The sequence below is a fragment of the Rhinopithecus roxellana genome, chromosome 4 (assembly GCF_007565055.1).
Source record: "Rhinopithecus roxellana isolate Shanxi Qingling chromosome 4, ASM756505v1, whole genome shotgun sequence".
Taxonomy (NCBI): domain Eukaryota; kingdom Metazoa; phylum Chordata; class Mammalia; order Primates; family Cercopithecidae; genus Rhinopithecus; species Rhinopithecus roxellana.
The window spans coordinates 75,246,663-75,274,019 of NC_044552.1; the positions used below are offsets into that span (position 1 = coordinate 75,246,663).

Genomic DNA, 27,357 nt, shown 5'->3' on the forward strand with positions numbered 1-27,357 from the left:
ATAGAAAAAAAAATGTTCCCTATGGAATTCTGACACACTGTAGGGTGCACCCTGATTTCAGAGATGTTAATGTATGAAAAATATGCTTCTTAGAATCAATGAGATCGAGTATTTTTCTTAAACTCACAAGAACAGAAAAAAAAAATTCATATCCCAAACACCTTGTCTATCTAACAGTGCACTGTTTTCTATTTAACAGTGCATTCAATAAATAAATTTATAAAAATACAAAAAAAACAAAAAAATACAAAAAAAATAAATTTATACTTTAAAATTCTATTTACTACCTATGGTATTTCCAAGAGCAATCAAGATTATTGATAGAATACTGTTCATATTCAGAAAATTAACAAAGTGACCTTAAATCTATAAAGGATACCCAATATTTCCCATCATGTTTTAAAGAACTTCCACTATTTTATATTTTCTGTGCTGAGCAGAGCAATCTTGTCCTTGTAGACAAGGCCCAGGCCAGGGTATAGGGACTGTGTCCATTGTCTTCCCCATCTCCTTCTACAGGCTTTTGGGCAGAAGCCTCTCATTTCCACTGTAAGGTACCACTAATCCTTAAAAATGAATTTTATCATCCCTGAATCAAAGTCTAAAGTTCTGCCTCATTCATCACATTCCTGAACATTCCAGGAAGTCTGATCCCTGAGCTCATGAGACCACTATGTTGTTTGAGTCAAGTTTGATTGACTGCCTCTTGCTTCAAGGTTTAGGCAATTAATTCTACCTGAGAAGTTTGTTTATTTATTTATTTATTTATTTATTTATTTATTTATTTATTTATTTTTGAGACAACCTTGCTCTGCCACCCAGGCTGGTATGTAGTGGTGTGATCTCAGCTCACTGCAACCTCTGCCTCCCTGGTTTAAGCAATTCTCCTGCCTCAGCCTCCCAAGGAGCTGGGATTACAGGTGTGGGCAACCATGCCCGGCTAATTTTTGTATTATTAGTAGAGATGGGGTTTCGCTATGTTGTCCAGGCTAGTCTCAAACTCCTAGGCTCAAGTGATCTACCAGCCTCAGCTTCCCAAAGTGCTGGGATTACAGGCATGAGCCAGTGTGCCTGGCATGTCTGGCCTTATTATTTATATTTTTAGTGCCATGCTAAGATTATTGTAGTATGTAGGGTATCTGTACAAAGGATTGTACATGTTGAACAATTACCCATAGTCCTGCCATCTTTTCCTTGGTGGCATTTTAGCATGTCTCTTTCCACTTTTTTTACCATACACATTTTTTGCGTAGTTGAGGTCATTTTAATGTGTGATGCTTTTTTTATTCAACATCATGCTATTCAAAAAGTGTCATTAAAGGCTTTTAACTAGTTGATTGTTTTATTCTGCAGATATATTACATATTCTCTTATTGTTTATTGTTTGGGTTGCATCCATTTTAATTTTGCAATTCTAAATCATGCTAAAATGAACATATCTGTATGTAAATCTCTGTCCACATTTTGATAGAGGGACACTGTCAACTTTCATACAATTGATTTGATAAATTTAAATTTCTTTTAAATTTCTTTCAAGAGAAAAAGAGGTCATGACAATTTATAACTCAACCAAAGAGATACAAGTGAACATGAGAGAGTGGCTTTGTTTATTTAATATTATTGTTACAATAGTTCAAAGTTGAACTAACTGAGGAAACTGAGACACAAAGTCATTTTGTTGCTGGTGACATTATCAGCTGTGTTTGGAGCTGGGAAACTATTGTTTTCTTTGCCTAGCCAGTATCTTCCCTACTTCACTTGCCCCATGGAAATTCAACATCCTTGAAATTACACCAGGTAACTTCCCACAGAGCCCCAACAGCATAGTAAATGCATCCAGTGGTACCTAGCTCCTTCATATTTGGTCTTCCCCTCCAATAAGTGGTAGGTATCACCAAAATCACCAAATAGAATCATGTTTGCCTTGCAAACCAAACAAACACTTCTGTTTTTGTTTTGCTTTGTGTCTGGACTAATTCTTAGCACCTCTTCTGCCTGTGAGCGATTTGTCACCTCATTCTGTAAGACTGGCACCAGCAGAAATGCAGTCTCAGAGGATCCCGGGGAGAAAGCGAGGCCGACCCTCACTTCACTCCACACCTATGAAGATGGCAGTTCATAACCTTTATTCTGCTTCAGCTGGCTCTTTACCAGCAGTGAAGATCCCAAAGAAAAGAGGGCGGAAACCCGGGTACAAGGTATGGCTCCATCATCTCCTTCTCCAAAGTGGTAATGGGCTGGAGCATGGGTACTTGGTCAGACCTGCACTGCAAAATGCCACTAGAGGTTGGGAGCTTGGTAGAGACGGGATGAGAAATAAGCCTCCCTTGGTGAAGCATGTGACGGACGAGGTCTCATTGTTACAACACGGCACATAATGCATGCTGTCTTGTGCATTTTTCCAAGTGGAGAAAGCAAATTACACCAGATGGGGAAAGTTGTGAGCGAGCAGATTTTAGGGTCATCGCTAAACACACATTATTAAACCTTGCATCTAAATTAGTGTTTCAGACACTGAGCTTTCCCCTGACTGTTCCTACTAGGGTAAATCTTGAAGCCACTTTCCAGAACTCATTTGTCATTTATTTTAGCAGGAGCAGATGATGTTCCTGAGACATTTAAATTAATAACGCGAGCAGGGCAGTGTCAAAGGACATGGGAAAGTCTTTCCAAACAGAACCGCAACACAGAGAGTCATAATGAAAATTCAGCGTGTTAATTCCTAGTTTCCCATGTCTAACATCAAGTTGGTGCTGACATCAAGTTTGGCTACAAGGAGGCTTATCAGGCAAAACTATATTCCCGTGACCCTTTTAAGAATTAGCAGTGATTTGGACAGGCTGGGGTGGAGAATAAATCCTCTGATGTAACCACAATTATAAACCAGCTCAAACCCAAGGGAGGGCTACTTCTCCAAGATGTTTTTGAATAGGCTACTAGAGAGGAAAAAAATGTTACACTTGTTCTTCACAAACCTTTCGGGCATTAGAAAATGAGCTTCAGAAGTTTTCCTTCATCTATTTTTCGTGAAATAAAGGCTTATGTTTCCATCTTGAGACCTGAATACTGAAACCAGAATGCAAATTGGCAATTAACTCCCATATATTTAGGAAAATATATGGAAATTATTTCAGGTCAGTAGAAAGAGCTTCTGGAAGAGTTGGTAATGAATTCAACCTTTATCCCTTTGGTTCTCCATAGTTCTTCCAAATGCTGGAAAATAAAATCAGTAGGTGGGAGGAAGGCTCCTCAAAGTTATTTTGGGGTCATTGGTTTTAGTAAAAGAAGCTTTTACTCAGCTATCTCATGAGGTAAAGTTTTCTCTCACTGGTTGTTTTTCTAACAACAAGAATCTCCTTTCTTTCATGTGCATGCCAGCTTTAGAACTGTCTCTGAAACTGGCGTAGCACCAGTCTCACCCACTCAGCTACCTGTGCAGTTGTTGGCTTCTGGGAATTGCATCTGGAGGGCTGGAGCAGGGCGGCCTTTCTGTTTATAGATCCAGGGAGTAAATCCAGGATCTGAAGAAACATACTGAAGACTTCTCTCTCCTATTTGGCCTTTCTCCTACTCTCCTGGGGGCTGTGACCCAAGAATGAAAATTACCAACAGACTCAGCATTCCCCGGGCCAGGAAGAATGGAAAATTCATTCCATGAAATGAACCTGATTTCACAATTTTCCTGTCTCCTCAAAAGGGTAGTTTCCAGTGCTAGTGACACTCAGAGACAACTCAGATCAGAAAGAAATCTTTGGCGTTGGTTGGCTGATAATACAGGGCTCTGCCCAAAGCAGGCAGTCTCTCCCCATTTCCTCATAGAATTTCTCTTATGGGAAGTAGACCACCACTCTTCCTTGAATCCACTTCCCATATATTTAGGAAAATGTATGGAAATAATTTTAGGCCAACAACTCCCAGACAGCTTCCCAAGATATGGGCTTAATGTTCTAGAATAATAGTTCCAAACCAGGTGCCAGTCTGCGTGAAATTCTCACCCATCCATGGTGACATAAGAAAAACAACAGCCATTTGAAAGTCTTCATAAAGTTCAAATGATTCCTCTTAAATGATGACCCTTTATTCTGAAATATCTGCTTCCTATTATCTTGGTGGTAAAATGTTTTGTTTTATTAATGTTGTATGTTAATAGGATTTAGTAATTTTAAAAAATGTTCTTAGTTGGCAAAATAAAATTGGCAACCTATTAATCTCCCCAGTTTTATTTTGACAGTTTCCTAGACCTGGACACCCCATTTTACCATTAATGACAGGACTTTAATTGTGAAGAAGCCAGCTCAGAAATTGTACAGTTTCACTCCATTTGCCAAATGGCCACTAATTTGACAATTTTAACTATCTGGGACACAGTTGGGGAGCCAGAAGTTTGCTTGGAGCCTGACCAAGCAAAGTAAGATATTACTTGGTCTAACTTTTAAAGATCTTGTATTTCATTGCTAAGAAAACGCTTCCAGGCCTTCCATCAGAATTTGTTTACATTTTTTGTTAACATGTTTCTTGCAAGCTCAATTACAGCTGGTTAGTAGCCTTAGATTTGAAGGGGAAGGTATTTTGGGGGAGAAGACTCTACACACAGCTGGACACTGGGAGAATAATAATTACTTTTGTAATGAGATGATAATATACTAACAAGAGAGAAATAATACAATAATATCAATCTTATAAAATAAGATATAACATAATTTTATCATATCAATAACATTATTACAATGATATATTGATGTTAATAATAGCATCATAATGAAATAGTATGTTTCTGAGCCTTTGGCAGGCTCTTCTCCAGGAGATTCGGAGGACGCCTCATTGTGTTGACCATGTAACAAGTCTATACTGGCTGACATTTGTCACTTCTTGCCTGGTGCTGCCCCAGCTACTCTGTCAATCACCTCTGTGCACATGTGGGAACTCTCTCTTGTCCAAGACCTCCCTTCAAGACCCAAGAACGTGTAACACAGGCTGTGACACTTAACTGCTTCTTGAGTCTTGAGGATAACATGAGTGAATTGCAAGCAGATAAGGGAGGGTTACACTGGCGGTCAGGTATCAATGCTCTAGAGTTCATAGTTCAGGCCCCCTCCCAGGGCCCATCTGGCCATCTCCCTCTTGGCCCCAGGCTTGCAGCCACATGGCTGGGGCAGGCTCACAGCTGGAAGAGTATCACATTTTATGGTGCTACTGCCCGCTTCTTGCCCTGGTCAAAGAAAGCAAAACCTCTGAACATCGTATGTTCTATGAAGAGCCACACTCTGACTACCATGAAAATAGCCTTGTTCATTATCAAAGAGAGCATTTACCTCTCCATTTGAAACATCTGCTATTGGTTGAGGTCCTTAGTTCAGAGACTCCCCAAGATCAATAGGTAGATTTTCCTCACATTTCATGACCAAAAAGACCACCAAGGTATTTTTAAAGAAACAGAGAGGTGCTGCACTAAGAACAAATCGTAGTTTCCATTCTGTTGAGGCAGCTGGTTATAATGACTCTAATAGTGGGATTTCAATCTTCTGTGTCTTCCTGGCTGAGATTTTTATTTAAGCAGAAGAAACAAGTGCTGGGTTTTGAAAAATAGCTGTTTGTCCCCAATACAAAGCAATAATAATACTAATAGCAATCATAATCAAACAAAATATTTATTGAATACTTTTACATTTGAGGTTCCAGGTGGAAGCATTTTATGTGTATTTCTTATTTGATCCTTGATAGTTTGAGAGTGAGAGGAAAGAACTGCAGAAAAACTGCAAGACTTAGGCATAAATGAACCAAGCCCACAGGAGGCAGCAGCCCTCCGCTCCTCAGCCATCGCCTTGTATTATTGTTCAGAATAGCAATTAGGCTTCTCAAGTTAAAAAAGAGTAAATGATGTTCTGTCTGCTCTGTTTAATGAGTTAAGAAAGGTGTGGCATGTTCTAGAAAGGATATCATCCTTGAAATGTTAACAACAAAATGACTTAAAATGTGGGTCATTGTGTCATTCGGGATACAAATTCAGCTGCTGTTACAAGGGCCAAATAACAGTGGCTTTAAAGAAAAAAGAAACTAATTTCTCCCTCATGTTAAAGTGTGGGAAGGCTGGTATGATGGCTCCATGGGGTGGGGACCCGGGCTGTTCCTGTATTGTTGCTTGTCACCTAGGCTGGAGTGCAGTGGCACTATCACAGCTCACTGTAGCCTCGACCTTCCCGGGTCAAGCAATTGAGCTGTGGGGAATACAGATGCACGCCACTATGCCTTACTTTTTTTTTTTTTTTTTTGTACAGATGAAGTCTCACCGAGTTCCCCAGACTGGTCTTGAATGCCTGGGCTCAAGAGATCCTCTTGCCTCAGCCTCCCAAAGCGCTGGGGTTACAGGTGTGAGCCACCGGGCCCAGCCAGGTCTTCCATTGTTAACACACAGTTTCTACCTCCTGGTCTAATATGGCTGCTCCAGGTCCCACTATCCCACTGTTTAGACAACACAATGGGAACACAGAGCTAGCAGAGGGCATGCCTGTCTCCTGGAAGGGCTCAACTTTCGAAGTCGCACATCCGTTACAATTTGCATTCCCCAGGCCAGCAGTTAGTCACTCGGCCACCCATAGCTCCAAGGCAAGCTAGAAAATGCAGTGCTCATTACCGAGTGATCAGCTAAAATTCAGGAAGTCCATTATTAAAGGAAGAAAGGAGAATGGGTATTTGGGAACAGCTAGCAGCTTCTGTTGAGTACCTAAAGGACAGGCTTCAGTTAACTGGAAAATTCACTTGATAAAGTAATTTTCTAATTACTATGAGTAAATGCAATGTTTTGTAACCCTTCAGTACTTTGGATTGTTTTGTTCTCTCTTCCTTATTTTTTTTTTCCGAAAAAGTAGGTGTTCTTTGCCCTGTGTAACAAGAGAGTCAAGTTCACAAAAATCTCAAGTAAGAGAATATTCAAATTTAAGTAGAAAGGGTTTTTGTTTGTTTGTCTCAACATTTGTTTAAAGCCTCTTTCTAAACATGTTTTCATTAGAACTGTTGAATTGGCATCACTGGTTCTATGGCAGTCCAGATGTTGTATTGCTTGGAGTTGTATTACAGACATTAAAGATAGCTTAATAGGCCGGGCGTGGTGGTCCATGCCTGTAATCTCAGCACTTTGGGAGGCTGAGGTGGGTGGATCATGAGGTCAGGAGATCGAGACCATCCTGGACAACATGGTGAAACCCTGTCTCTACTAAAAATACAAAAATTAGCTGGGCCTGGTGGCTCGTGTCAGTAATCCTAGCTACTCATGTCAGGAGAGGCTGAGGCAGGAGAATCACTTGAACCAGGGAGTCGAAGGTCGCAGTGAGCCAAGATCGCACCACTGCACTCCAGCCTGATGACAGGGTGAGACTGTCTCAAAAAAAGAAAAAAAGATAGCTTAGTAGTACAGATGGGAAGAGTGGCTACCTAATACCATTCCTGTGCCTCTTCCCAGAGTCCCTCTCTTGCTGATGGTAGGTATGGATTGCCGCCTGTGGTCTGTAGGGGAAATGATGACACAGTCACAAGGCGGGGGCCATTTCCTTGGGTTGAACATTGTGCAGCACCTAGGGTAGGGACTGTCTCTCCTGTGTCTTCTGTTGCCTACCCCCCAGTGCCCATGCACCCAGGGCTGGAACAGGGGTCAGGGGTGAGGCTCAGTGGTGGATGTCAGGCAGTGGTAGGCTGGTAAATTTTGTACAGCCAGCACTCTGAGCGTAGCTCTGACATGAATGTTAGTTCACTCATGTTAAAAGCAAAATGAGCATAAACAGTGAGGTCGTATGTCAGAGTTTTCCTTGTTAGTCAAGACTGCGAATGACTTCCTTGTTAAATTCGATAATAGTTTTGTTTTTGTTTTTCATTTTGATAGGGTTTAATTATGCTATGTTGCCCAGGCTGGAGTGCAGTGGTTATTCAGGAGTGAGATCATAGCTCACTGCAACCTTGAACTCTTTTTTTTTTTTTTTTTTTTTTGACACAGAGCCTCACACTATCGCACAGGCTGGAGTGCAGTGGCACAATCTCAGCTCACTGCAACCTCCGCCTCCTGGGTTCAAGCAATTCTCCTGCCTCAGCCTCCTGAGTAGCTGGGATTACAGGTGTGCACCACCACACCTGGCTAATTTTTGTATTTTTAGTAGAGACAGGGTTTCACCATGTTGGCCAGGCTGGTCTCGAACTCCTGACCTCAGGTGATCCCCCCACTTGGGCCTCCCAAAGTGCTAGGATTACAGGTGTGAGGACTGCACCCAGCTAACCTTGAACTCTTGGCCTCAAGCAGTCCTTCTGCCTCAGCCTCCCAAGCAGCTGGGACTACAGGCATGTGCCACCATGCCTGGATTGGATAATAGTTTTTGAAGACAAAAAATAATTAGTAAGTGTATATACTGTAATTTTTATTTTTAAAATTTTTTTTGAGACAGAGTCTCACTCTGTTGCCCAGACTGGAGTGCAATGGCACAATCTCAGCTCATTGCAAACTCCACCTCATAATTTTTAATAAGGGCTGTGTTTAACAATCCACTTGCAGTACTCCTGAAGATGTAACAATCCTCTCTCATGTACTAGTACAAGCTGGCTTCAGCTCCTGGCTGATCAGAGTTCTGCTGGGCTCAGGATGCTGGTACCTGGATCGTCCATGTCCCCGCTCTCATCAGCTGGGCTGACGGTTTTGATCCCATTGCCACTAATGTACAGAACTTGACCCCCTCACCAGTTTCTGTAAGAAACCCAGTCACACCAAGCAGTTCTTGAAATGTGTGGTTTCTACTAAAGATTGTTAGGGTTGCAGGCCATAGTGGACAGCTTCCGTTAAATGATTCTCATGGATAGGTGTTTTTCTGAATTCTCCTTTATTTAAGGACAGTATATTAGTCTGTTTTCATGCAGCTGATAAAGAGATATCTGGGACTGGGTAATTTATAAAGAAAAAGAGGTTTAATGGACTCAGAGTTCCACGTGACCAGGGAGGCCTCAGAGTCATGGTGGAAGGCGAAAGGTATGTCTTATATGGCGGCAGACAAGAGAGAATGAGAGCCAAGCAAAAGGGGTTTCCCCTTAAAAACCATCGGATCTGGTGGGACTTATTCACTACTATGAGAACAGTATGGGAAAAATCACCCCCATGATTCAATCATCTCCCACTGGGTCCCTCCTCAGCACGTGGGAATTATGGGAGCTACAATTCAAGATGAGATTTGGATGGGGACACAGTGAAACTGTATCAGATAGTATTTTTTTGTTTTTCTTTTTCTTCCTTCTCTCTCCTGGTACCCATGGAATACCAGCTTCACTCTCTCCTCTCTTGGGTTCCTTCGGTGAGGAGGAAATGAAACCATTCCTTCCCATCTCAGGCAGAGCAGGAGACCTCTCCACCTCCTCACCAGTCTCAGCCCCTCTCTGGATACAGACCAGCATCTGAACCCAACAAAGAGTTGGTGGGAGAAAGCTCCAGCATCCGAATCCTATCCTACCTCATTTGCATCTCTGAAAGGCACAAGAAAGGGTAGGCCATTCCACTCCCACCTCCAAGCATCTCCTTCTGCTTTCACTGTGATGAAGGCAATCTATTCTATTTGGGTAATTTTACTTTCCTAAGAAAGTGTTAGTGCAATGATTATTTAATTAGAATCCCGGAATTGACCAAAGCTGACCTCAAGGCCAAACAGTACCAGCCCTTCCATCTCTTGGGTGTTTAATATCTCCCCCAAGTGCAGAAGGAAAAAGGTATGAGTAGACCCAGTTACGGGCTGACTCCTAGGAATGAAATTAGGTCACTGGCCACAAGCTTCTTGTTATTGGAACCAATTTGCATTTCCAGCAGGCAAGTTTATAGACTAAAGTTTGAGGTTAAACATGGTGAGTTATTCAATTTCTTCTAACTTTGCTCTCCTGCAGCATCTCCTCAGAACCCCAAGGGAGTTTTGTATGAAGAAAGAATGTGAGTTCCAAGGAGAAATGTGTCCACAGGGAAAAAGCTATGGGCAGGGACATGGACAAAGCTAGTCTTCCTTAAATAGAGGTGGGGAGTTATCTTAGTCAGCTCGGGCTGCCGTACCAAAATACCATAGCCTGGGTGGCTTCAATATAGAAAATAATTTTGTCATTGTTCTGGAGGCTGTAAAGTCCAAGATCAAGGTGCAGCAGGATTTAGTTCTGGTGAGGGCTGTCTTGGCAACGGCTGCCCTTTTACTGTGTCCTCACATGGTGGAGAGAGCGAGGACTCTGACCTCTCTTCCTCTTCTTTTAAGAACACTAATCCTGGCCAGGAAGTTTCAGTAGAAACTTCCAGAAAATAAGAATCATCCATTCATTGCTTATTTTTCTCTTTATCCTGTTTTTCTAATTCTGATTTTAAAAATTCAGACAATGCGGCTGGGCGTGGTGGCTCACCTCTGTAGCCCCAGCACTTTGGAAGGCTGAGGCAGGCAGATCACTTGAGGTCAGGCATTTGAGACTAGCCTTGCCAATACGGTGAAACCCTGTCTCTACTAATACAAAAATTAGCCTAGTATGATGGCGGGTTCCTGTAATCCAAGCTACATGGGAGGCTGAGGCAGGAGAATTGCTTAAACCTGGGAGATGGAGGTTGCAGTGAGCCAGGATGGTGCCACTGCACTCCAGCCTGTGTGACAGCCTCTGTCTCAAAAACATACAAAAAAAGAACGTGAATCTCTTCATGGGGCCCACCATCATGACCTCATCTAAACCTAACTACCTCCCAAAGGCTCCACCTCCAAATACCTTCACACTGGGAGTTAGTGCTTCAACATATGAATTTTGGAGGGACACAAACATTCACTCCATAACACAAAGGAAGGAAAGGAAGGGGAACATAATCAAAAAAGCAAAAATCTAGGCTTGGCATTGTAGCTCATGCTTGTAATTCCAGCACTTTGGGAGGCTAGGCAGCAGGATCACTTGAGCCTAAGAGTTCGAGACCAGCCTGGGCAATATAGCACGACCCTGCCTCTACAAAAAATAAATAAATTAGCCAACTGTGATGGTGCACAACTGTAGTCCCAGCTACTTGGGAGACTAAGGTGGAAGGATTGCTTGAGCCCAGGAACTCAAAGCTGAAGTAAGTCATGATCGTGCCACTGCACTATAGCTTGAGTGACAGAGTGAGACCTTGACACACACGCAAAAAAATTGAGTGCATTTATTTTCTAGGGCTGATGTAACAAAACGCAACAAACTAGGTGACTTAAACAACAGAAATTTATTGTCTCAGAGTTTTGGAAGCTACAAGTTCATATCAAGGTGTAGGTAGTGTTGGTTCTTTCTGAGTCTGTAAGGAAGAATCTGTTCCATGTCTCTCTCCCAGCTTCTGATAGTGTCAGGCTTTCCTTGGCTTGTAGATAGCTTACTCCCCATGTCTTCCCATCATCTTCCATCTGTGTGTGTCTGCCTCTCCATCCATATTTCCATTTTGTATAAGGATACAAGTCACATGGGATTAAGACCCAGACTTATGACCTCATCTTAACTCGACCATCTGCAAAGACTGTATTTTCAAATAAGGTCACATTTACAGGTACTGAGGGTTGAGATTTCAATATGTTTTTGAGGGACACATTTCAACCTATAACATCTAATATGACAATCTTTGTCTTTTAATTAGATGTTTAGTCCATTTATATTTTTAAAAATTACCAATAAATTTGGGCTTAAATCTATACTGATTTTTTTTTTGTAGTCTATATATTCCTTTACCTGTCTTTTCTGCCTTCTTTTGGGTTACTTTTTATTATTTAATTTTTTCTTTCCCATTCATTGGCGGTCAAGCATTCTGTTTTCTGTTGTATTAACGGTTACTCTAAAAATTAAGCATGCTTATATATTAGAGTTGTCTAAAGTTAACCATACTTTTGCTTCTTCCTGAATAATACAAGGACCGTAGTATACTTTAATTCCATTTATATTCTGCCCCCCACACCTATATATTATTGTTGCCATACATTTTAATTTTTTCTTTTTTAGCCCGTCCAGTCATCATTATTATTGTTCTACACAGTCATTGTCATTTAAATTCACCTAATTATTTACCACTTCTAAAAAATTCTTTATTTTTGCATATCAGACCTTCCACCTGGGTTTCTTTCATTTTGCCTGAAGTAAAATGAAAAGCAGCTCCTCTAATATAGGTCCTCTAGTGATAAACTCTCAGTTTTCGTTGTTTGGAAGTATCTTTATTTTACCTTCACTTTTGAAAAAAAAAAAAGACTTTTTTTTTTCTGGGTGTAGAAGTCTAGATTGTCAGTTATTTCCTTGAAGAACATAGAAGATATTATATTTCGCTGGGTGCGGTGGCTGATGCCTGTAATCCTAGCACTTTGGGAGGCCAAGGCGGGCAGATCACTTGAGGTTAGGTGTTCAAGACCAGCCTGGCCAACATGATGAATATGAAAATTCGCTTGGCATGGCGCCTGCCTGTAATCCAAGCTACTTGGGAGACTGAGGCAGGAGAAGCACTTGAACCCAGGAAGCGGTAGTTGCAGTAAGTCAAGATTGCACCACTGCACTCCAGCATGGGTGACAGAGCAAGACTCTGTCTAAAAAAAAAAAAAAACCAAAGATATTATATTTATATTCTGGGGTTCATTGTTGTAGAGAACTCAACTACTTTTCTAGCTTATTTGGGTGTTTCTTGAAAAGTAATCTGCATTTTTAATCTAATTTTAAGATTTTTCTCTATGTCTTTGGTGTTTTATAATTTCACTTCATTGTGTTGACATGTGGAATTATATTTTATTTATCCTATTTAGGATTTGCTGAGCTTCCTGAATCTGTGTGTTGAAATCTTTCATCAGTTCTGGAAAATTCTCTGCTATTATCTCTTCAAATATAATCTCTTTTCCATTTTCCATATTCTTTTCTTCTGAAACTCTAATGCTTCAGACTTCTCATATTCTCCATGTCTTTTAACCTCTTTTCTATAGTTTTCATCTATTGGTTTCTGTGCTGCTTTCTGGGTAATTTCTTCTGACATATCTTCAAGCTCATTAATTTTCTCTTTAGCTATGTTTACAATGCTGTTAAGTCTATCCATTTACCCCTTAATTTTAGTTACTGTATTTCCCACTTATAAAAATTCGATTTGCTTCTTTTTCAAATTTACTGTGTTTTTAAAATCATCTTTTATTCCCCAGATATATTTTCAAGCTTGTCCTTTATATCTTTATACATAGTATCATAGTTGTTTTTATAATCTAAGTTCGATAATTGAAATATCTTAATATTTTGGGGGTTTTATTGTTGTGTGTTTTTATTGCTTATTCTTTCTTTAGTCATTTGCTTCCTTGTATGCTTGGGTATTTTGGACTGTTATTCATCAACCTTGAAAAATTATCTTTGAGACTTCTTTGAAACCTTTCTCCAGAGATGATGTGTTTTCTTTTGCCTTTCCAGTCACCTGAGACACTGTCATATTGGGTAATTTTTTAACTAAATTCATAGCCTGAAGTTTTCTTGATCACCCAAGTTCTGTGAATTTGGGATGCAAATCTATGTGAGGTCTGGGTTCTGGTAACATCTTCTCAGAGATTCTGCAAATCCCCTCCCTCAGTGTCAAGGCAACTTTTCTTGTAGCCAGATAGGGGTGGGAGAAGATGGGACAAGTCTACAGCTGGCGTGCCCTTATCCTGAGGTTGTAGCTCTTTTTTTTTTTTTTTTTTTTTTTTTGAGACGGAGTCTTGCTCTGTCGCCCAAGCTGGAGTGCAGTGGCCGGATCTCAGCTCACTGCAAGCTCTGCCTCCTGGGTTCACGCCATTCTCCTGCCTCAGCCTCCCGAGTAGCTGGGACTACAGGTGCCCGCCACCTCGCCCAGCTAGTTTTTTTGTATTTTTTAGTAGAGACGGGGTTTCACTGTGTTAGCCAGGATGGTCTTGATCTCCTGACCTCGTGATCTGCCCGTCTCGGCCTCCCAAAGTGCTGGGATTACAGGCTTGAGCCACCGTGCCTGGCCCAGGTTGAGTAGCTCTTAGGGTGAGCCCTGGGCTTCATAGCAATGCCCATGGTCCAGATTACACCTATATGTTGGCCTGGTTATTCTTTATACATGTCAGTTCCTCTACACTTTTAATCATTTTTGCATTTATTCATTATTTGTAGTAGTTTCAATTGATCCTAACAACCAGTTTTCCATCTTACCAGAAACAGGACTTCAAAGAATTTAGAATGCTACATTAACATTCCAAATATGGCAATAACACTGGTTTTGACACAAATTCTTTAATGTTTTAAAAAATAATCTAATGAAAGTTACACACACGACATTATGAGTTGGGAAAAGCTTAGAAACGAACAACTGTAACCCATTTAATGGCTTTGGAAGATGAAGCTTAGAGGAGCTGAGTGAGTTGCTCAGAGTCCCATGTGAGTTGGCAGCAGAACCAGGACTAGAATGTCAGTTGTTATCTCTAAGACCTGTATTCTTGCCACTGCTCTGCAGTGCGGTGGCAATGCGTAGTTGACTGAAATTATGTCCATTTCCCTGATGAGGAATTATGGATTATTTCCTTTTCTTAATGCCTCTCCCAAAGTTCTACACAGAAATTTTACTGTACCATTCTGAAGGTTTATTACTTTAGTATTAGAGAAGGAATGTTTTGAAACATAGAGACAAAGTCAGTATTATTGCCCAATAATAAGTCTAGTTAGTAAGTTAACCAAATCAGCAATAAGTAAATAAATGCTGATGTTTTATAACATAATAAAAATGTACTATTACAGCAAATATTTTGTGAATAGATGTAGACATTTTCCTAGATTTTGTGCTTTCTGTCACTTGTCACTTCAGTTCCATCTCAAAGTACACCCTAAATCCAATCAATTCTTTCCACTTCCCTACTTCCACCCTAGTTTAGCCACCAGTGTCTCTCAGCTAGACAACGTGATACCTCCTTAGCAGTGTTCTTTTCTGCACTTTGCCTCCACTTCCCCATCCATTCTGCCTAACAGCAGCCTTATTTATGTATTTATTTATTTTGAGACAGGTTCTGACTCTGCTCCCAGGCTGGAGTGCAGTGGTGCAATCTCGGCTCACTGCAACCTCTGCCTCCCAGGCTCAAACCATCTTCCCACCTCAGCCTCCTAAGTAGCTGGGACTAAGGTGCATTCCACTACACTTGGCCAGTTTTTTTTTTTTTTGTATTTTTTGTAGAGACAGAGTTTTGCCATTTTGTCCAGACTGGTCTTGAACTCGTGAGCTCAAGTGACCCTCTTGCTTCAGCCTTCTAGGATAACAGCACTCAGAGATTCTGATGTGAGCCACTGGGCCTAGCACCATATTTATTTTTATAAAATGAAAATAGCTTATGTGTTTCCCTGCTTAAAATCCTGTGATTATTTCCATCACTCATAGAATAAAATCCAAACTTGTTACCCTGACTGTATTTGTTTCCTTAGGGCTGCTGTAACAAAGCACTACCAACTGGGTGGCTTGAAACATCCTTTCTGGAGGCTAGAAGCCTGAAATCAGGCTGTCAGTAGGGCCATGCTCTCTCTCTGAAGACTCCAGGGGAGGGTCCTTTCTTGCCTCTTCCTAACTTCTAGTGGTTGCCGACAATCCTGCTGTTCCTTGGCTGTCAACACATTACTCCAATCTCTGCCTCTGTTGTCACATAGCATTCTCTCCAAACAGGTGTCTGTGTCTGTATCAAGTTTTTTTCTTCTAACTGGTGTGAGATGGTATCTCATTGTGGTTTTGATTTGCATTTCTCTGATGGCCAGTGATGCTGAGCATTTTTTCATGTGTCTGTTGGCTGTATGAATGTCTTCTTTTGAGAAATGTCTGTTCATATCCTTTGCCCACTTTTTGATGGGGTTGTTTGTTTTTTTCTTGTATATTTGTTTGAGTTCTTTGTAGATTCTGGATATTAGCCCTTTGTCAGATGAGTAGATTGCAAAAATTTTCTCCCATTCTGTAGGTTGCCTGTTCACTCTGATGGTAATTTCTTTTGCTGTGCAGAAGCTCTTTAGTTTAATTAGATCCCATTTGTCAATTTTGGCTTTTGCTGCCGTTGCTTTTGGTGTTTTAGACATGAAGTCCTTGCCCATGCCTATGTCCTGAATGGTACTACCTAGGTTTTCTTCTCGGGTTTTTATGGTATTAGGTCTAACATTTAAGTCTCTAATCCATCTTGAATTAATTTTCGTATAAGGAGTAAGGAAAGGATCCAGTTTCAGCTTTCTACTTATGGCTAGCCAATTTTCCCAGCACCATTTATTAAATAGGGAATCCTTTCCCCATTTCTTGTTTCTCTCAGGTTTGTCAAAGATCAGATGGCTGTAGATGTGTGGTATTATTTCTGAGGACTCTGTTCTGTGTCAGGAAACAACAGGTGCTGGAGAGGATGTGGAGAAATAGGAACATTTTTACACTGTTGGTGGGATTGTAAACTAGTTCAACCATTATGGAAAACAGTATGGCGATTCCTCAAGGATCTAGAACTAGATGTACCATATGACCCTGCCATCCCACTACTGGGTATATACCCAAAGGATTATAAATCATGCTGCTATAAAGACACATGCACACGTATGTTTATTGCGGCACTATTCACAATAGCAAAGACTTGGAATCAACCCAAATGTCCATCTGTGACAGACTGGATTAAGAAAATGTGGCACATATACACCATGGAATACTATGCAGCCATAAAAAAGGATGAGTTTGCATCCTTTGTAGGGACATGGATGCAGCTGGAAACCATCATTCTTAGCAAACTATCACAAGAACAGAAAACCAAACACCGCATGTTCTCACTCATAGGTGGGAACTGAACAATGAGATCACTTGGACTCGGGAAGGGGAACATCACACATCGGGGCCTATCATGGGGGGGGAGGGATTGGATTGGGAGTTATACCTGATATAAATGACAAATTGATGGGTGCTGACGAGTTGATAGGTGCAGCACACCAACATGGCACAAGTGTACATATGTAACAAACCTGCACGTTATGCACATGTACCCTAGAACTTAAAGTATAACAAAAAAAATAAAAAAAAAAAGGAAAAAAGGAAAAAGGAAAAAAGGAAAAAAAAAAAAAAAAAGAAAACTGCCATTATCTCATCCTAACCACCTAGCTTGACCTCACCTTGCACCATTCTGACGCTTGCCCACAGTTTCAACCATTCTGGTTTCTTGAAGAAGCGAAGTTTTAGAATGTTTGCACAAGCTGTTTTGTCTGCCTGGAAAGCTTTCTCCAGTCACAACAGGCTACCTCTAGCCACTCAGATCCTGACTTAAATGTCACCCCTTTATAGGCCTACCCTGGTCACGTAGTTGCTCTCATCGAGAACAAGAAGTTTATCTTCCCTATTCATAGCTGAATTTTCAGCACCTAGAACAGTTCCTGGCACATAGTAGGTGCTCAAGAAGTTTTTGTTGAATAAATGTTTGTCTGATTGAATGAATTATTGTTTTTCCTTTTTAGATTTGGCTTAAATGATGCCACTTGGAAAGGATAGCTATTACATAAGCAACACTTAGGAACCATTTCAAGATGGATTGGAAGCATGATTTGCAGAGGGGATCATCTGCGAGGTGTGAGGAAAAAGGGTGGTTTTGCAGAGATTTCTGAAGATGTGATCCCAGGAGATAAGCATGGAAAATGTAGATGAGTTCCAGGAAAGATGGGCAGTTTCCTCCTCCTGCCATCACTGCATGAACAAGAAACTTGGGACTTATTTGCATTTCTGGAATTTCTAAAAGTAACAATAATAATACTAACACCAATAATGACAATTAACGTTTATTGAGTTCTCACTTTGCATTATGTAAACTTCTGTATTTAATTCCTACTACATCCCTGTGTGAGGGCTATTATCTTTATAGATGAGGAAAGGCAGGCCCTGAGTGCCTAAATACTGAGCGTCAGAGTCAGCTAGAGGCCACACTGGACATTCAATCCAGATCCAAAGCTGGCATCCCTTTGCATGTGCCCTAAACACATTTTAAAATTTTGCTTTGTTGGCTTACCCTCTGCGAATGTGCCAGCAGCCTCTATACATCCTCATCCTTCCTCAGCCACACTCTCCATCCTCAGATTATCCACCTCTTGCTGCCAGTCTGTCAAACAATGTTTAGCTAGCATTTCTGTTACTGCCAAAGCCAGAGGTTTCTAGAAAAATCCTTGAGTTTTACATCAACTGACCCTCTCCCCTTTAGTGTCCTCTTGGCCGCACATCTCAGTTTCCCCCCAAATCCCCTCCCAATTCTTTCCAGTGGTGTTCCAGCAAATGTCTTAGAGAAGGTCCTCCCTTAAATGACAGCTGGAGTCAGAAATTCCCCAGGCCCATATTTTGGTTCTATAAATGGAGAAGAAAGATGAGCTGATTCCAGGTTCCTCAGTCCCTCTGGTGGAGACTCCAGCTGGTTGGGACACTTTGCCCTGTCGCTTTGTCCCAGCAGTATTCTCTAATGAGGCAAAACACAGACCCTGCCTTGGATGAGGGGTCACCACACCTGCTGGGTTGAGGTTTTGAATCTCACGTAAATGTGGCAACTGTACTTGCACTTGGGCAGGGATGTTGGCTTTGAACGCCCAGGATTAGCTCCTGTATGTCAGAGCATGGCATCCTGCGCAGTAAGCTCCTTCCAGTTCTTGCTGCCAGGAAGAGGCCTCTTTTCTCTCCTCCTCTCCATTTACCCAGTTTACTCTGCCACATCCTGTTTTTAATATTTTGAAAACAAACACTATTTTAGAATAGTTTTCAGTTTACAGAAGTGTTACAGAGATAAAACAGAGAATTCTCACGTACCCCGCACCTGGTTTCCCCCCACTGTTAACATTTCATATGATTGTGGTATGTTTGTCACAACTAGTGAACCCATCATAATACTTCATTATTAGATAAAGTCAATATTTTACTCTGATTTAATTAGCTTTTCCCTATTCTATTCTGTTCCAGATTCCCGTCCAAGATACTACATAACATTTAGTTGTCGTGTTTCCCTAAGCTCCTCTGGGCTGGGAAAGTTGCTCAGAATTTCCTTTTGTGATGACTTTGGCAGTTTTGAGGAGTACTGGTTGGGTATTTTGTAAAATGCTTTGCAATTTCGGTTTGTCTAATGTTTTTCTCATGATTAGACTAAGGTTAGGGGGCTTGGGGAAAAAGATCCCAGAGGTAACGTGGCATTTTCATCATATCGTGAGAGTACATGCTAGTGACATGACTTATCACTGATGATGTTGACCTCAATCATGTGGTTGAAGTCTTATTTATCAAGTTTCTCCATTGTAAAGTTACATTTCCCCTCCATTTCCATACTGTACTCTTTGGATGTACTCACTGTGCACAGCCCATTCGTAAGGAGTAGGGAGTTATGTCTCACCTACTTGAGGGTGGGATGTCTACATAAATTTGAAATTTTTATGCCTGTGAGAGTTGTTTGTTCTTTCCCTTTTATTTACTGAGTCAACCACCTATTTATGTCCGTGTGGATTCATGAATATTTATTTCATACTTTGAGTTATAATCCATTACTGCATTATTTATTTGTTGTTCCTCTTGGTCCGAATTTGGGCATTGGGAGCTCTTTCAGTTGGCACCTGTGTCCCTGTAACCAATCCCCACCATTGTGCGTGTTTTGTTTCCTTAATATTGTCTTACTTTCTGGCATTACAAGATGATCTAGGCTCCCCTTGTATATTCCCTACCCTAGTCCTAAAATCAGCCATGTCTGCAAGGAGTTTTTGTTCCGTATATTAAAGAATGGTGTTAGAAACCACTGTATCAGCACTCTGTTTTATTTTGTCCATTTAAAAAACAAAATAGACAGCATTTTTTTTTTTTTAGAAACCTAAGGCAACAACAACAAAGACAAATGCCCTGCCAGAGAAGAGGTTGGATAGGTTGCAACAGACAGGGAGCCCCCCATGCCACCGGGGAGAGGTTTGTGCTGATGGACTGGGCCCCTCATCACACCACAGCAATGTTTCTAGCCAGTGGGCTCATATCTGTGCTCTTCGATTTCAGAACTTTTCTAAAATCATAGGTGACTCCCTTTTCTACACTAGGCTACTTTTTATTCTTTATATTAAGCAACGAGATTGAAATTTCTGAATGCTAAGTCAAAAGGGTATTTCTGCTAGTGATTTATTATCTAGCAAAGGATATTTTTAAAAAGCCATATACTACCCATAGTTGCTTGTGACTTTTTCTTTCATTCAAAAGGTCTAGCAGTTGTTTTACAGATTGGATGAATACAGAAGGTGTCCTTGCAATTGGGCGATTTAATCTAATCCCTGTAACTTCACTTGGGCAGAAATGGACAGAAATAACAGCCAATTATAATTCCATTACTTCATTTGAGGTGGGTTCAATGAATGGATTCCTCTCTAGTAATTTATTTTTTATTGTTTATTTTTTTGAGACAGGGTCTGTCTCTGTTGCCCAGGCTGGAGTGCAGTGGCATGATCATAGATCACTGCAGCCTTGATCTCCTGGGTTCAAGCAATCCTTCTGCCTCAGCCTCCCAAACAGCTGGAACAACAGGCACATGCCACCATGCCTGGCTAAGTTTTTTAATTTTTAGTGTTAACGAGGTCTCACTATGTTGCCCAGCCTGGTCTCCAGAGCTCAAGCAATCCTCCCGTCTTGGCCTCCCAAAGTGCTGGGATTGCAGGTGTGAGCCAATACGCCTGGCCTCTAATAAATATTAGAATGGTGAGAAAACATTAGATGTTAAAGTCATTAGGAAGTTTATATGAACAGTAAACAGTGTCTGGATATTTATGTTTTAGTCATCATCATCATCGGCATTTTTCTAGGGAAGAATCACAAATATCTTTGCGTGATTTCCTTAAAGACCATAGAGGAAAAAATTTGCCAATTCCATTTTTCCCCAGTGAGCATTATTATCTCTGTGTTGGGAGTTGGGGGCTTTAAGCTTGTGAAGGAGGATTTAGCCAGGATTATCCCAGAAGTCACTGCCTGAAGTCCTCAGGAACTCTGTCACCACCAGCCTCTCCGTCACAAGACATGGAAAGTGGGATATCATTCCTGGAAAAGCAGTCAGGGGACCCTTGGTGCATGGCCTCCATAGATACCCTCATGACACTTGGCAGATGAGGAAGTCACACCAAAGTCAGAGTCACTGAGTCAAAGCAGGTTTATGATCTCCCATTCCCATGACTGAGGTTTCTTTTAAATTATGTTTATAATATTTAGCAGTGTATTCCTACAGGATATGTCCTTTAATTTTGAAATGTCACACTCAGAATAAGATGAAATCTCTATTGTTAATTATAGTTTCTGATTAATATAGAGGTTCCCTTGAGAGCCTCAAATTCAGCACCCATTTAGCACTGTGCAGCCAATGTGCTTGCTGTTGACTGATCTCATATCACATTCATTTCTGCACATCCCAGTGCCCACTCAATGCTGCTCAGCAGCTGTGCTCCATTCCCCAGCCCTCCTACTCTCCCAGTTCATGACCACGCCCACCTCCTCTGTCCTCCCACTCAGCTTCCATATCTCGGGGAAATTGGAAGCCACGGGAAGAAACCTTCTGCAAGCTCCCACCTCCACATCCACCCACCCCAGCATTCAAACCTCTATATTCTGTCTTCCTTCTTGTTGCAATAGATGGAAAGTATGTGTTTCCTCTTAGTCCACGGCCTCCCTCATGCACTCCTACCCTCTCACCTACTCAAAGCCCTTTCATGCTAGCAGTTCTCCACACAATCTTCTGTACAATCAACTTTTCTCTCTCTACTGGATTATTTTAATCAGCATTAAAACACTATTTTTTCTCCCATCTCAAAAACAAAAAACAAAGAATCCTTAAAATTAATTTTTAAAATTTTGCTAAAAAACACGTAAAATTTACCATTATTTCTAAAATTTACCATTATTGAGTTTGCCATAAAACTCAATAGTGTTAAGTATATTCACATTGTCATGCAATCAATCTCCAGAACATTTTCATCTTGCAAAATTAAAACTACCCACTAAGCAGTAACTCCCCATTCCCACCTTCCCCCAATTCCTGGCAACTACCATTCTACTTTCTGTCTCTATGCATTTGACTTTTGGCTATTGTAAATAGTGTTGCCATGAACGTGGATGTGAACTATCTCTTGGAGACTCTAGTTTCAATTTTGGGGGGTATATACTCAGAAATGGAATTGCTGGGTCATATGGTAATTTTATTTCTAATTTTTTTGAAAAACTGCCATACTCTTTTCCACAGTGGCAGCACCATTTTACATTTCCACCAACAGTGCACAAGGATTACAGTTTCTCCACATTCTTGCCAACATTTACTATTTTCTGGGGGGTTTTCATTTTGTTATTTTTTGTTTTGTTTTGTTTTGTTTTCATAGTAGCTATCTTAATAGCTACCAGCAAGGTGGTATCTCTCATTGTGGGGCAAAAAAAATCTTCTAATCCCACTTTGTTCCTTTGCTGTGGCTAGTTCTCTGCTCCCTTTTTTGACAAAACTCCTTGAAAGAGTTGACTTTACTTACTGACCCCAGTGCCTCTCTTTCCGTTTTCCCAATCAGGAGCTACCCTATTTTAAAATCTCAACTCAAAGTATAACTCCTCAATTGCATTTCCCATGCCCTTTGCTTCTTTATTTTCACCATTGCCTCTTATCACCTTCTAACATACTATATCGTATACTTATTTATTCATTTATTGTCTCCCCACCCCCGCCGGCCATTAGAATGTCAGTTCCATGAGGGCAAAGATTTCTTCTTCTTCCAGTTCAACTCACTGTGCCACCACCTTTCTTGTTAATAAATTGCTAAATTTAATGGCCACTCCTAGTCTTTCTTGTCTAATCAGAGCATTTAGCATGGTTAACCACTACCTCCTCCTTGAAAGAGCCTCTCCGTTCACTCCCACACTACCACCCTCTCCCAGTTTTCTTTCTACCCCATTGGGTGCTCTTTCCTGATTTCTTTTGCTTGTTCCTTTCTCATTTCTCCAGGCTCTTTGTGTTGGAATCTTGCAGGGCTCAGTGTTTGGATCCTTCTCTTCTCCATCTGCATTCACTTCTCTGATGATCTCTTCCATTTTTATGGTCTGACATACCAACTCTATATTGATGATTCCCAAACATACGTCTTCATTTAGGTTCTCCCCCAGAACCCTATACTCTACTAGATGCAACTGTCTAGTAATATCTCCACTTTGACGTCTAGCAAGTATCTTAAACTCGACACGCCCAAAACTCACCCCTGATCTTCTCTAGCCCCCTCCACTCTATCCTCCTTCCCTCCAAAGCAAACAACAACAACAAAAAATCTTACTCCACCTAGAGCCCTCCTGGTGTCAATGCTTGAAGTCATCTTTGACTTCCTTCTTTCTCTTATATACCACATTCAATGTGTTGGTAAATTTTGTTGGTTCCACCTTCAAAACATGTCCAGGATCTGTCTACTTCTCATCACTGCCACTGCTATCACCACAATCCAACCCACTGTCATCTCTCAGCTACTGTAGGTTAGTGGTCCTCCCACTTTTGCTTCTTTCAGTCTCTTCTCAAGACCACAGTCAGAAAAACTGTTGACCGGGGGAGTGGCTCACACTTGTAATCCCAGCATTTTGGGAGGCCAAGGCGGACGGATCACGAGGTCAGGAGTTCAAGATCAGCCTGGCCAACATGGTGAAAGTCTGTCTCTACTGAAAATATAAAAATTAGCTAGGTGTGGTGGCAGGCACCTGTAATCCCAGCTACTCGGGAGGCTGAGGCAGGAGAATCATTTGAACCTGGGAGGCGGAGGTTGCGGTGAGCTGAGATCGCGCTATTGCACTCCACCCTGGGCAACAAAAGCTAAACTCCGTCTCAAAAAAGAAAGAAAGAAAGAAAAGAAAGAAAAGAAAGAAAAGAAAGAAAAGAAAGGAGAATGATTGATTGTTAAGATGTTAGTTTAGATCCTATTGTTTCCCTGCTCAAAAGAGCTCAAGAGTAATAGCTAAAAGCCTGATGGTGTCCTGCAAAGTCCTGCCCAATCTGACTTTATTTCCTCTCCAATCTCACTCTGGCCCCCCTACCGTTGCACAAACCCTTCAGGCATACTCCTGCCTCAGAACCTTGGGGCTTGATATTGACATTGCCTGGAATATTCTTTCCCTAGACACTGTATGACTTGCTCCCTCACCTCCTTCAAATCTTGGCTGCAATTTTACCCAAGAAATGCCTCAACCACCTTATTTTAAAATGTCAGCCTAAAGTACAATTCAATTGCACTTCTCATGCCCCTTCCCTTCTTATTTTAATCATCAGCTTTTATTAACATCTAATCTACTATATCATTTACCCATTTATTCTGTTTATTGTCTGTCTCCGCCTAATAGAATATCAGTTCCATGAGGCCAAAGATTTTTGTACGCTTTACTTCTGCTGTTTCCTTAGCAGCTGTAAGAGTGTTGGGCATGAAATAGGTTCTCAATATATATTCGTTGAATGAATAAATGAGTGAATATAGAATGACTGGGGAAGTAGCAGTTCAAATACTATTTCTCCATGACTATTATTAGTATTCTATCCTAAAAATCCAGGAAGAAAGTGAAGATATAGATGAGGACTGCACACATGTTAACAATAGGACATACAACCTTGCTACTTAAAGTGTGGTCCATGGACCAGCAGCATCAGTGATACCTGGGAGCTCATTAGAAATGCCGAATCTCCTGTCCCAGCCCAGAACTCCTGAATCAGAATCTGCATTTCTTTTTTTTTTTTTTTTTTTTTTTTTGAGACGGAGTCTCGCTCTGTCGCCCAGGCTGGAGTGCAGTGGCCGAATCTCAGCTCACTGCAAGCTCTGCCTCCCGGGTTTACATCATTCTCCTGCCTCAGCCTCCCGAGTAGCTGGGACTACAGGCACCTGCCACCTCGCCTGGCTAGTTTTTTGTATTTTTTAATAGAGACGGGGTTTCACCGTGTTAGCCAGTATAGTCTGGATCTCCTGACCTCGTGATCCACCTGTCTCGGCCTCCCAAAGTGCTGGGATTACAGGCTTGAGCCACCGCGCCTGGCCAGAATCTGCATTTCAACAAGACCCTCTAGAAGGCTGATTGCAAAAACTGAAAAGCTTTGGTGTTGGGCAACGGTCCCCAAACTTAAATGTGTATTAGAATCTCAACATCTTTAAACACTCCGGATGTGCAAGTCTCACTTCCAGAGACTGACTTAATTGGTCTGGAGTGAGGTCTAGATATAGGTCAGAGGTGAAGACAGGGACATGACTGACTTTCTTCATTATTTTTGGGTAGAGAGCTAAGATTAAAAGCTTGTCTCTGTACTAGTCTTGATATAAAGAGTAACTTGTTAATATGGATATCAACCAGTCGTCAACTATTCATCTTCCCCTTACTCCATAAGAGCAAATTTCAACTCCACCTTTGTGGTTTCAAGTGAAATCATCAAGGTGGCCGCTGCTCATTCTCATGTCCACATCCGGGCTAGTTTTGTCACTATGCTGCAGGAAATAAACACAGCAGTATCTCAGCCTCTTGGAGGAATGGCTCCTGCTCTCTTTTCCAGCAGAATCCAGTGATTTTTGTGAGCAGAGAGCTTGGGAGAGAGTGAAGAGAGCTTCAGGGTTGGTCTCTGGCTGGGTGGATACAGGGAAAGCCCTGTCCACAGGATTCTAGGGAACACAGGGGTGCAGGCTGGAAACTCTCCTATCCTGCATTTGCACTCAAAGAGTTCATGGATGCCAACTCTTTGCACCTCTGTGTGCTCCTGCACTCACTGCCTGACACTGTCATTTCCTGGGTGGCTCCTCTGTAAGGGTGGGATGAGAGGTGATCTCTGAGTGTGAGCCCAAATATGAATCCTGAGCATGAACTTGAATCTGCAACTCAGGCCCTGAAGCTGCAGGATGGAAAGGCATGGAAGCATAATCGAGCAGCAACGGTTAACTGCCGTCTAGGACAGAATCTGGAAGGGTGTAGAGAACATTGCCAGATTCTCATTGACCAAATGGGCTCTCTCTTCCAGATCAAGTCTCGGGTTCTCATGACTCCCTTAGCCCTCTCACCTCCACGGAGTACCCCAGAGCCTGACCTCAGCTCCATCCCTCAGGACGCAGCCACGGTCCCCAGCTTGGCGGCCCCACAGGCTCTCACAGGTAGGTCAGCAGAATGAACTCCAAGGCTGTGATGGTCTGTAGAGAACAGGGCAGCCACCATCTAATCGTTGCTTTGTAGATTAAAGTGTTGTTGCTGAGATGCCTCAAATTAGGGATTTAGTGTGTTTGCCAGGCAGCAGACAGGATGACCAGAGTCTCTGAGAGCACCAGTTTACATGTCCCACAGCTTGGATTATTTAAAACTTGGTTTTCAGTGCAGCTTGGGTGTAGGTGGTTGCTTTGGTTGGAGGGAGGTGGATGGCAGGGGGACACAGAGTGGCCAGATGTTTCTTTTCAGAGCCAGGTTCCACTGATCCGTTGCACTGATCTAAGCTTGCTCACCTTAAACAGTGCTCTGGTCCCTGTGTTTGCTCTTCCAGATTTCCTAAGGATCCCATTCTCCCTTAGTCTGACACACTACCCTCCAACCCAGTCAGGGTAGCAGGTATCCCAATCTCTGTCTCTGGTAGGGCATCCACCAACTGACAGTTTCATCATAATAGTAATGACAATCTGATGGTGTCTCTCTCTCACACACACACACACACATGCGTGCGCGCATACACACACACGCACACAAACACACGCACACACAGAGAATCCCCCTATGTCACAACCCCAGCCCCTCTCCTATCCCATTTAAATCCCTTCAGTCCTTCCCGTTGCTTTTAGATGAAGCCCAGACTTGTTAATCTGGCCGACAAGGCCCTGCAGGCTCCACCCTGTGGTTCACCCCACTGCTCTTCTCTCAGTGCCCAGGACTGGCAACAGGGTCTTAGCATATTCTCTCCCTCCATCTGGAGTGATCATCCCTTCGGGCCACCCTATTCCTCCCTTACATCTCAGATCAGGCATACTTTGTTCCAGAAAGTCCTCACGAACTTTCCTGCCAGGGTCCCCCAGATGGGCTCTCCTAGCCCCTCCCCGTGTTTCTCACAGTCACAGTTTCACATGGTCTCACATCAGCTCATGGGATGATCTGAATAGGCCAGCTTCCCCCACCGAGACGTATGCTCTGTGAAGGCAGGGACTGCTTCATTTTGTTCAAGCTTTCTTTGTAGGGCGTAGCATAGTGCCTGCATGAAGGTCTCTTATTACTTAGATTTTTCTTATCACCTGGGATGAGACCTGGACTCTACCAGACTGTCTTCCAAAAGACTTGATCCAAATTCCTGTCACATCACTGGCTACAGTTTTTGAGCAGTCATCTAACTTCTTTAAGCCTCAGTTTCTTCATTAGTAAAGCAGTAATAATAC

At 41.9% G+C, this 27,357-nt stretch overlaps 1 protein-coding gene across 17 annotated transcripts in view; it reads left to right on the forward strand.

The window, feature by feature from the left end:
* SCML4 (Scm polycomb group protein like 4) overlaps nt 1-27,357 on the forward strand; it is a 126,143-nt gene that overhangs the window by 50,442 nt on the left and 48,344 nt on the right. For 11 of the 17 annotated variants that reach the window (XM_030928324.1, XM_030928329.1, XM_030928323.1 and 8 more), the window contains exons 2-3: nt 1,984-2,198; nt 25,971-26,100. In XM_030928324.1, the coding sequence (XP_030784184.1) occupies nt 1,984-2,198; nt 25,971-26,100 (345 nt within the window). Of the gene's footprint in view, nt 1-1,983; nt 2,199-20,209; nt 20,328-25,970; nt 26,101-27,357 lie in introns of those variants that run through there. The other 6 variants (XM_030928325.1, XM_010382487.2, XM_030928326.1 and 3 more) reach the window with 2 other exon arrangements.